Below are 11,757 nucleotides of genomic sequence, written 5' to 3'. Positions count from 1 at the left end.
TAGATCTCTGCCCCAGAAACAGCCCCGGTTAAAGCGGGGGGCTGGCCCGGTACGTGTGAGGAGGAGGCTCTGTCCGAGCTGGTTTGTGCTGGTTGGCAGTGCAAAACCCAGCTGCAGAAGGGGAGCTTAGCGTTTGACCAGGGTGCCGTGCTGGTGCTTCAGGAAGCAGAAGCTCGTTGTTTGAGTGGGGAGGTGTCAGAAGAGGGGATCTGAGTTGTATGTGATATGGTCTCGCTGTTCCAAGTAGCGTGTCTGGGGGTTATTCCTGGCCACGGCGGAGTTACTGGTGGGTTCCTGACTGGGGGAAGAGCACCTGCTGTCGGGCATCTGGTGGTGGGAGCTCATGAAAGGCTCAGTGTTCTTTGCACTGTTCCTGGCTCAACTTCTTTTTCCCAGCAGGTTTTGGTAAGCTTGTGTGACTCTGTAGTTGCTAAGCATTGCTTTCATATATGCCAGGCAGGATATATAAGACTTTTGCAAGCAGAAGAGAAACCATATGTGATACTCGGAACTCTTGTGTTTTTCGGATCAGTAAGTTTGATGCAGGACAGGATGCCTATCTTTAAATGCTTAACACGAACCCTTCAGACTATCCTTGAATCAGAATAACTAGCCCTTTCCCTTGACCCCACCTCACAAATCCTCTCTACCAGCAGCAGCGCTGACTTTTCTTGCAAAACAGGTGAAAAAGGGAATGAGGATTTCTCACAGAACATCTTGGATGCAGAACCGTGTTTCTGAACCAAAATAGCACTATTTGTTAGTCGCTGCTAGGCAGGATTCACTCTCTGTTACAGTTTTGATTTTCCCAGAGTCATCATAAAGTGTCCAGAGTAACTTATTCTCACTGTTTGGTCCCAACTACTGGCAACAGCCAAACTTTCGTGACATGATGTTGAACTGCCTTTGTGCTAAACCTTGAGCTGTGGGTTTGGGGTATAGGCATTTAATTAGCAACTATGGTGGAGTGCTGGGTGCTACCTGTGTCCCAACATTAACTCAACCCCTTCCACTAACTGTCAGTATGTTCTGGTTTAGAATAAGGTCCAAGTGCAAAGAAGGGCTACTTCCCTCCTCTGATTTGGCCATGTTGTCTTACGGGACAGTAGTTACGCCTTGGAGAACTAAGGGGAGGGGGACAAAGAAAAGCCAGTTCCTGTGTGCTTTACTGCTGTTCAATTATTTTATGTTTCTAAAAGGTTTTCCTACCCCTTGGGAAAACTTCCAGGGGTTTACAAATAGGAAAAGCTTGAAAATTGCTTGGAGAATGTATGTGATTCTGTGATCTAAATCCATAATTTTCCTGTGGCAATAATATCCTGGGAAATTCAGTGAGGGGGGAGGATGTGGGTTTTCATATACCAGGAATTTCAAATACCAAACTAAATGCTCTATTTAATGAGGGTCAGTTTGCCACTCTGTGGAAGTTGGTGCCCTGCTGAGTTGGGTGAGAGTCAGGTGCTTAAAATAAGAACTAAGTGTTGGAAAAAGAGGGAGAGTGATGAGATGGCAGAACTGCCAGCTGAGTCAGTTATTCAGGATAGCGGGGACTTGAGACCTCTGTGAGGAACTTCAAAGTCAGATGGCAGATAAAAGGCAGTGTTGACAAATGCGTGATAGTATATATTGGAAGAAATAATTTACAATGCCTGCTGTTCTGTTCTAGGTTAAATAAGGAACAGAATATAGAGAAGAGTCACATGCCCTTGTTTGTCCTTTCTCAGTGTGAGAGCAAATAACTGAATGTTATTGCCTTTCAGACTTTGAAAAAACATTTTTATTCAATATGTACTGTCAGAGCTCTTTGAGACCAAGTGCTTAATAGCAGTCATAAAAAGATGAGACATTTGCATGTCTACCTACAGATGAGATTAAGAGCAAAATATACAGGACTGAAAATCTTACAGGGCGCAGGGGAGGAGTAATTGCTGGGTGGCAGAAGAAACAATACATTTGGAAGACTGTTACCTATTGTGTGGCCTATTCAGGATTTTCCTGCATCAGCCTTTTGTTGCTGGGGGAACGGGCTGTTGGACCAGATGGAGTACCAAGTATAGCTCAGAGTTTTTAGGTGTTTGTTTCCTGATTTCATGTTTTTAGTGTAGCTAGGACATGGAAGTTTTCTGTTTTCTAGGTTTGATTAAAAATTTATTATCTTGCTTTACATACTAGGGGCTGATCTGTTGAAAGTGTGCAGCAGATACTTGGGTTGTGCTTGGTCAGTTCCACTAAGGCAGGAAGAGACCTTGCGCTGAACCCGGTCGTGTGTCTCTGCTCCTGGTAAGGGGCTGGTAAGACTGCACCATTTCTGCTTTATGCCTGTCCTGCTCTTAAAAAGCTCCAGTGACAGAGCGTCTGCATCCTTAGAAGGCAGCTTTTTTCAACATCTAACGTTCTATAAATGTCATTGTGCTTTCCTTTAAAAACAGGCAAAAATTTGTCTGCCTGCTCTTTGATTTCAGCTTGATCCGTCCCCCTGTCTGTAACATGGGGATTGTGTTGCTGACTTCCTCTCTGCAACGTCTGGATGTCTGCTTACGCAAAGTGGCGTGTGAGAGCCAGGTATAATTGCTGCTGTTTGTACAGAATTTCCCAGGCCTGCAGAATGGGCCTTTTACTTATTCATGCTGAGTTTAGTAGACAGAAGCTGCTGAGCGATGTGTAGCAGCCCAGGCTTGGAGCCTGTTGAAAAAGCACTTTTGCTTCAGATTTCAGCTGCAGCGAGTAAAGAATCATCCACTTTCTCTTACTGGTGTGCTCTTGTGTCTCCCTTCCAAAAGAAGCTGATCCCGGATTGTCAGACTGGGTATCTTGAGCACTCTGGGGCAGGAGCCTCTGTGAGAGGGCAATGTTGCATTTCTTCCTCTTCATTTCCCATTTTGAAGAATCCCTTTGCAACTTGTGGAGCTGTATTGGTCCATCAGCTATTTTGAATGTAGTGGGTGAGGATTTCCTTTTCCTCTATGGTGTCTTTCTCCTTTCGTTTTTTCAAAGCATCACAAAAATCTAAATTTTCTAGTCTGTTTCTCAAAGCTAATTAGGTGACACAAAGCCTGTCAGTATGTGAAGAACAAGAGAGGCTTGTGCACGCACTGGAGTATTTCAGCTTTGTGTCTTTCTGAAGCTAGTACAGTAAAATCGTCCACATGGCCATATTTAGAGTATAATAGCTACAGCGTTCTTCGTCAGATAGCATTGCAGTGCTCTTCAGGAGTTTTTAGTGTTTTTGTGCAATAAATCATCACTTAAAATCAGTCTGAATAGACTTCAGAAACCTGTCATCATCATTTCTAGTTTCTTTTTGGCTTAAATCCAGCCAACTTGTACAATATATAGTGTTTATTTGTGGTTTTAAATGTTGGAGAAACATTAAACTGGGGTTTGATGAAATTGTCTAATGTAGCGGCTTCTATTGATAAGTCATCAAAGTTGTTTTACAGAAGAACCTTTTCAGTCCTGGCTTTTTGGCCCAAAGTCGATCTGGTTTCACAGAAGTTAGCTTAATTTCTGATGTATTTTCTTTCCCTTAGGTGTCAGTTGCTTCTATTGATAAGTCATCAAAGTTGTTTTACAGAAGAACCTTTTCAGTCCTGGCTTTTAGCCCAAAGTCGATCTGGTTTCACAGAAGTTAGCTTAATTTCTGATGTATTTTCTTTCCCTTAGGTGTCAGTTTTTGCTCCTTCCCCAGTCAGACAAGAAAACCTGCCATCGTTCTGCTCGTTACTGTGGTAGCAGTTTCCATCTTGCACAGCAGCATTAAGAGTCAGACTGCAGTCGCTTGAATGCAGTAAATTCTGTCAGGGTGGAGACAAAGTTGTTCGTGCTGTTACTTGGTCTAAATATTTGAATTCCGTCACTTAGAAAAAGCTGTTTAGTGTTCCCTCTCTAGATAAGTTTTGAGCTGTCATTTCCAGTGCTTGGTTATAATCACAGGTAGTTTAACTTGCTCCAAAATAACTAGTTTACTCTAGATTTGCTGAATTCAATTCAGTCTCACAGAGGGGTTGCAGTTGTTCTACCTTGGCAAATTTATGGGACAGACCTTATATGGTATTGATGTGGAGTCTGCAGTGTGGGTTTGGGAGCAGTTTTATGGTGTGCTGATTCTCCTTGCTTTTGGTTTCAGTGCTCTCTGAGAAGTTAGTGCCTTCTTACGCTCCTGGCTTTTTATCTCATTGGTAATGAAAAGAGGAAGCGGGCCGGATGGGATCAAATGGAGCTGAAGTCTGTGCTGTTCTTGCAGTCGCTGCTCCTGGAGGATCTGATTGCTGCGTTCTTAACTGTGTGGGAGTGTGGCTGTTCTGGTCAGTGCCTGCCAACAGAGGCTGCTTCTGGCAGGGGTGCACCTGAGTTATTGCAAGCAAACACTGGAAAGATGTTCTGCACTGCATTGTAGGGCATGAAACTGCTCATTTCCACTGCCCCCCCTCCCCGTAACCCTCTGTCTCAGTGGCGTGCTAATCTGTTGAAAAAAATCAAGTCTCTGCTATCTCATCTGATGAAGAAGTCAGTGAAAATATGATTGCTGCCTCCCCCAGTAGCTCCAGCTTTCCAGAAGTGGGTGGGCAGTGCTTGTGAAATTCTCCTGGATGCTGGCTGTTAGGGTTTGTCCTGGCACCCAAGCAGCAGGGATCAGTTTCTCTTTCTAATTGCCTGTGTCTGAGTGAATCATCGTGCGTTGCCTTTAAATCACTTGTCCAGACAGATGGAAGTAGTGCTATTGCCGTGGGTAGTTGTACTTGGGAACGGTGGTGAGACTGAGAGCAAGAGGAATATTAAAGTTGTACTAGTAGAAGTGCTTTGGTATGGTTGAGGGGTACCAGGAAATACTTGAATGGCAGACTCCTTTTGGTTTGTAAAAATACCCTGTTTTCTTCTTGGTGGGCTCTCTTGAACCAAATAGTTTCCATTGATTTTACTTTTGAGTAAATTATAAAGAGCTGGAGTTAATGCTAATATCTGGTTTGTCTTATTTGATCCCAGGCACTTTGGGTTAGAGTGCAAATGCTATGAAAGAGAGATTGTACTGGAGATTCCTATGTCTGTAGCACTATTCAGCAAGACTAGATTTCTGTCATCTCCTGTGGCTTTACAGAGGAGCCAGGTGCTCATAGCATGTAGCTGGTTTAGCTGCAAATTATGGATTTAGTGTGTGAAGTTGAGGTTCTGGGTTTTGTATTTCATTAATGTGGACACCACTGCAGCTACATGTTTTTTCCATATTGATCCCAAGCATGTACATTTTTGTCCTTCCCGTGAAAAGAACAGGCTCCGTTCTGAATGTGGAACTGCACGATGCACCAATGATCTCATCTCTTACAGCCGTTGCCTTTTGCTGGATAGTTTCTTTAACTGTTCTCTCATTTGGTCTATGCAAGCAGTTCTCACAGATACTGGCAGAACTTTCTGTATGCATCGAAGTTAGACACACACCTTTTTCACTGGAACAGCGTGTACATATTTCTTCTCATGTTGGGGGTTGATGGTGTGGGTTAACACACTTTAACAGACAGCTAGTTCTGGCTGTCTGTACATGTGTGCTCGTCTGTTTTGCTGTTAGTTTAACCTCACGTTTAAATTGTGTGTTTTCAGGCCTCATGTGTACATATATATGCATGCGATTGTATGTGTCTTCATTCTTAATGAACATAAAAGTAGGTGTATATATGTATATACACAAGTAGTTTATAGCTAAATTAACACCAAATTATTCACAGGAACTTCTCTGCTTTCGCTCTCCTTTATATCAAGGCAATATATGAACTGTCATATGGCATCTGCATTCTGACAAGTCCATAAATCTGCCTTAAGAACATAGTCCTGCAAGGCAAAGCTCTCCGAGACCACTTAAAAGTATTTCCTTGATGTTTAGCACTTGGGGAGGACGGGCAGAAGGGTATCCTGTTCTGGAAGACCTGTTCTTGCTGGTCTGTCTGTGTCCCCGTAGGGACAGAAACTGTTTCTAGCTGAGCAAGATTTTTTTTTCTTTCTCTGAAGGTGTCTGTGCATCTTGAGTGAAACCTACAACAGAGATGGATACTGAAGGTTTTGGAGAGCTGCTCCAGCAGGCAGAACAGCTTGCAGCTGAGACAGAAGGTATCTCTGAGCTCCCTCATGTAGAACGTAACCTGCAGGAGATCCAGCAGGCTGGGGAGCGCCTGCGTTCCCACACTCTGACCCGCACTTCCCAGGAGACTGCAGATGTTAAGGCGTAAGTACAGAGCGCCGGCAGTGGAAACTCTGCGCAGAGGGTAGAAGCTGTCTATGGGTTTGGTTTCCAATGTGTGGGGAGTCTTGCCAGAAGGACTTGTCTGGGAGAAACAGAATGACTGCAAAGCTGTTGTGGTGGGGTTGTTTGTTTGTTTGTTTTTCCTTCCCCCCACCTTTCTTCTACTTACAAAAAAAAAATGGTAGTTGAAGGATTTATCTGAGGAGCTGCCATTCCTGATTTTGGGCACTAAAGCTAAAAAGCGCAGTACCTTGTTCTGACTGCTGCTGAAGACATTTACCAACATGCTATAGAATTTTTCTATCTGGAAGAACTTGGCAGCTGTGCAATACTGCAGTGGAACAGCAGAAAATGTTAAGCAGGGCTGAGGTGGTTAGATATACACATAGGGCTGGGAGCGCTGTCTGTACGTGGCTGGCTGCTGACCTAAATGGTGGCAATGAATTTGGGTTTAGAGTTCTGGCTGTTCAATACTAATTTCATACCTGTACATCTTCTTTACAGGTCTGTTCTTCTCGGGTCTAAAGGGCTTGATATATCTCACATTTCCCAGCGACTAGAGAGTCTAAGTGCAGTCACTACGTTTGAGCCTCTTGAACCTGTGAAGGACACTGACATCCAGGTAGGGACGTTTCTGACATGCGAGTTACACTGCCCCTGTCACTGCCATTCCTGTGTTGTGTTTCAAAGCTCTTCTGACATCATTGTGGAAATAGTCTTGTTCTGTGTTTAATTCACTGGCTAGAGGAAGTATGGAGGAGAGGTGCTGCTCTCAGTGATGAAGGATGTTTGAGGCAGCCAGCAGAAGCAGCATTAAGTACCACATCGTCGGAAGTACTTTTACTTCCACCCTCTTGCTGAAGTCAAGGGGAACTAGGTCCGTACTTACTGCCTTTGTGGACCTGTCTTTGTTGGCTTTGCAAGCCTAAATTGTACAGGGACGCCTCTCCCTCAAGAGTTCTGAGGGTGTTTTTGTGTCTGATTGGAGGAACACCTGTGGAACCACTTGTCAGTTTTGAGGTGTTGGAATAGGGGGCATTGAAGTCAATGTGCACAAGAGATGAGTATAGCTTTTTCTGTCACTGTAGCTGAGATGTCATAACCTACTCTTGGTGGTAGGCTGACTTTGCCGTGTTTCATGTGCTTTACCAGTGTGATTTAATCTTGCAAGTTTTCCTGTAGATCATCTAACCGGGTGTCTCAGAAATCAATGTGACCCATCTGTTTTTGCTTTATGATAGTTGCCTGCCCTTGTAGAATGTCTTCATCATGAAGAAATCTGCGCTCAGTTAAGAGCTGGTTATGGAACTGATGTTGTGCGTTGCATTGAAGATAACAATCTGAATTATTGGTTAATAATTTGAAGCTTATATTCTCTCTCCTTACTGGCAGATGGCTAAGTTAGGAGGGTCAAAAGTGTTGGAAGCTCTTCTTTTTCCCAGAAGTAATATGACCTAAAACTGCTTAACCTCAGAAGGGAAAGGAGGTGTGTGAAGTTACCCCATTTTATTTAATGGTATGCTTTATTTAAGCGCTTGGCGCTGTCCATTTTGGGTGGACTAGCCCTTAGTCTAGTCGTTCTAGTGGTAGGAGCCCTGTGGTCTGTCTTCAGGCGGATTTACTGAATCCCCTATTCCCTAAGGCCCATAGCCTTTCCAGTGGGCTGCGTGTGTGCCTTGGGCCCAGGGCAAGGGGATGTTTCCTCGCAGTGTAAGCAGTACTCCTCCATGTGCAGGCTGCCTTCAGTCCTCTTGGGCTGGGAACGCAGAAGGGTGACTCTGTGTGTGCAAGAACTGAGTACTCGGAACATCTAACGTGTTTCTCAAAGACGGGATTTCTTCTTGTGCCTCTGCAACTCTTTACCTTCTGGAAATTCATAGCATATTTAGTTATCTTCTCTTGCCTTCCCTGAATGATTTTCCTCTCTTTTTCACTAAAAATTAGTGCACTCTGGAGACTTTGTCTATTGCGTGATCATAGAGTGAGAGCTCTAAACCACTGGTGGCATTCACTTTGTCTTTTCTCATTTTATTCCTTTGGTCCAGTTTCTGATGTTGTATTTCTAATTGGTGATGTTAAACTTGGTACGTGTCTTCCTTGACCCTGTTCTGTCTAGATTTTTTTTTTCAAAAACTCTTCCTTTTTTTTTTTTTTTAGGTTTACTACTGCTGTTAATTCTTCTTTGATTCCTGTTTTTTCCTTTCTGCTTTAAGAGCAATCTTATTGTAGATTCTTGAGCCCAGAAGCAGTGGAGCTCTTGACCCTTTGGATCTGAGATTTGTGTCATATGAGAAAACAGACAGGACTGTATAATCCTCCCATTTTACTTTATTTTACAGCTTACCTAATCAAGACATGAAGGCTTTCCTCTTTCTTAATTGTACCACACCTTAAGGCCTTATCATTTGATATGGTGATTCTGGTATATTCTGGTGATCTTCTCAGTGTGTTTTCTCATCTCCAGTGTATTTTTTATGACCAGTGTCAATGTTTGAATGTTTTTCATTAGAATGCATTTATTTCTTTAAAAAACAAGTGTTTAAATTTAGAATTAATGGCAGTTGATGTTTTGGGCTACGCTTGCTATAAACTATTAATCCTGTTTAAATAAAAATAAGCATATTTATTTAGGAAAAAAAAAAACCAAACAGTGCCAGATGAGATTTCTTAACTGGAAAGGCTTGAAGGATGTGGGAGTTTTTTTTTTTAAGTCTTACCATCTGAAATCAAGAGATTTTCAGCCATGCTGGAGCAAATTTTGTATCTGAGACCCATTGATTTCAGGTCCAGGTGATTTCTGTGGGATCTGGGTACTTTACCTTGCATATGCATTCTTGAAAGTTTCTTAAATATTGGTCTGTTTGCATGTTTAGGTGCTGAAATGCCTCTGTCTAGCCATCATTTTCAATCTGTCTACTTTCAGTCTTGCTACTAAGGTTAATGATTTCTTTGGTCTCATAGAGACAATTTGAAATGTGAACACTTCTATACAAAGAAAAAAATATCCAGCTTGTATTTCAGGCATTGTAGTTGACTGGACATCTTTATATGGTCTGTTTCTCCTAGGATTCTAGTCCATCCTAGTGGAGCTTGACACGAAGCCCATGTGTAAGCGCGTGGCTAAGTGTCATCTAGTAAATAAGAAATTTCTTTTGTTGTTTTCAAGCTTAATAAAATGTTTGAGATTCTGAATAAATACTTTGTTTCTAAAATAAGTTTATATTTTGAATATAGATACAGTTGTATCATCCTGTCTAGGAGAAGCTTCAAATATAGCATAAGCAGTGGTTAATTGGAAATCAATGTGTTTAAATGGCCAAATCAGCCAATGAGATTCAGGCTGCCCGTTAGGAAAACAGCTAAAAAGTACAAATGAAAAACAGGATTAAAATCAATTCTTTAAATCAAAGTTCCCTCCTTGCTGTTTTGAATCGTGGTTAAAATCTGGTGATTTAATCACTGATCACTTTAATTTAAGTCTAGCTACTCATGTCTGAGGCCTAATACGTGTGTGCTTTGAATCTTAACATTTTTTTGCAGGCCATGTGCAGAAAATATTCGTAGTAAATTAGCTAAAGACAATTTGCAGTGGGAAGCATGGCAAGGTGCTCCATTTTAGATCATCTTGCAGGCATATGAGTAAAGTGTTAATGTTAAATGTTTCATCCCTGCTTGTTTTGCAGTTAACAAGTTACCAGGTGCAAGGATTTTGATGTTGTTTTGCAGAACATCATTCTCTGCTCTGTCTGAGGAGATATGCAGTCAACTCTCAAGCTGTTTGGCTGATGTTAACAATGGTCTGTTATCTGAAAGTAACTTGCTTAGAATATGGTCAAGGCTCTGCACTCATCTGTAAGTCATGGGATGCAGTCATCATCAACAGGATCTTGTCATATCAGAATAGTTTTTATTAAGTTTTGTTAGCTACGTAAGGGGACATTCGTGTTATGCACTGCTGCTTATCCTCTAATTAGCTCTGTTAACCAAGTAGGTTTTAAAATTATCTGATGCTTTAGATAAAGATCTGCTACAAAAGCTTCTTCCTATGTTACTTTTTCTTATACCTTCTGATGATTGTTGGGATTTGTTTTCATTCTTCCTAGCTAATTAGTTTCAAAGGCTCCTTCAGGCTTGTCTGTTTATTTCAGGCCAGAGTAGCTTTCCCTTTACACTGTGTAGAATACTCCCTTTGTAAGTTGCTTCCGTTGTATTCTGGAAGACAGTGTGCAGAGTGATACAAGGAAGGGATGTGGTGTATTGTTTTACAAGACTTTACTCTTCCTCTGCTGTTACCCAGTATTTATACAGGCTTTAATTCTGTGGATGTAGTCGACCAGCGGAGTTCTTTGTAGTCAGTGCGAGGAGGCCTTTGAAGTAAGCGTGCAAAGTTCTAGCACACTGACCAGATGAGCCAATTATGATGAAAGTGAAAGCCATTTATTGTGTGTTGCTTACGTGCTTTTATACAGAGCTTTGTCAGATTTGGCAGCTACTGATTGGATGCAATAATTCAAAATTCTTAACAACAAAATCATTATTGGCTACTTTCAATCCTGGGAATGTAATTTTCAAAGCTATGTCAACACCACCTCTAAGATAAGTTAGTTGTGCTAATTAATTTCTCTCAGTTTCTCGTTATCTTTCTCATGTCCTGTATAATTGGATACCTCCGCACACCTGGTTGCTTTTCTTCTTGCCCAGGATCCTCTATCAACTGTATAATTACAAAGCCTAAAGTTAGTGTCATAGTTAAAATTCTACTTCAGCATAAAATGCCCCTACACATGAATTGTGAAGGGCTGTTCTGTTCTGTATCAAGCCTGCACTTTCTAGCATTACCATTACTCTTACCATTTTTAATGAACAAAACTCCTTCCCAAATAGTTAGTGAACTTGGTATTGAAGGTTCAACTGTCCTTTCTCAGTCCTGTCTTTTCCTGATGCTCAACATACATTCCCAAGCCTGTGTAGTTTGTGTCAAATTTATTTAGCCTTAAATCCTGTCTGAAACTTACTTGTCACTTGTACATTCTTTAACACCTTAATTATTCTTCTATGTGTGGTGTCCCTCAAGCTTCAGTTTGAGCAGGTAGTCTTATCAGTTCATAATCAAATGATGCTGTAAAGTATTTAAGAGGCTGAGACTTTTTTCAGGTAAGCACCTGAAGCTGCAAGTCCACGTACTTTTCCTCCAGGTAAAGCTGTGGTGGGGCTCTGCGTTGGTACAGCCTGTGTACACCACGGGGCAGGAGAAGGTGGTGCCTCTGGAGGTGGATATGGGCACTTGTGCCAGGGGCATAGACCTAATGCTTAGCCTTTGCTGACTGTTGCAGTTACATGAAGGTTACCAATATGATTATATCTTTATTGTATGAATTTTAGGTCTCTGCTGACTTCTAAATTCTATCAAAGCTCTTAACAGCAGTCCTTAGACTTCCTGTTGTGGGCTCCCTCATAGCTCCTTTGCATCCAGTGATTTCTCTGATAGTTTCCTTCAGCTGCAAGTATTTGCTTACTGTCTCTGTTCC

General features: G+C 42.0%; 1 protein-coding gene across 1 annotated transcript in view; it reads left to right on the top strand.

Moving 5' to 3' along the window:
• The first annotated feature begins 5,993 nt into the window (after positions 1-5,993).
• NUP93 (nucleoporin 93kDa) overlaps positions 5,994-11,757 on the top strand; it is a 75,690-nt gene continuing 69,926 nt past the window's right edge. The window contains exons 1-2 of the mRNA XM_010086432.1: positions 5,994-6,211; positions 6,734-6,851. Coding sequence (XP_010084734.1) covers positions 6,033-6,211; positions 6,734-6,851 — 297 coding nt within the window. The 5' untranslated portion in view covers positions 5,994-6,032. The remainder of the gene's footprint in view (positions 6,212-6,733; positions 6,852-11,757) is intronic.

Source organism: Pterocles gutturalis, unplaced genomic scaffold (assembly GCF_000699245.1).
Source record: "Pterocles gutturalis isolate BGI_N339 unplaced genomic scaffold, ASM69924v1 scaffold5691, whole genome shotgun sequence".
NCBI classification, from domain to species: Eukaryota; Metazoa; Chordata; class Aves; order Pterocliformes; family Pteroclidae; genus Pterocles; species Pterocles gutturalis.
Note: the sequence above shows the minus strand (reverse complement) of the source record. Positions and strands in the feature narration are given on the sequence as shown.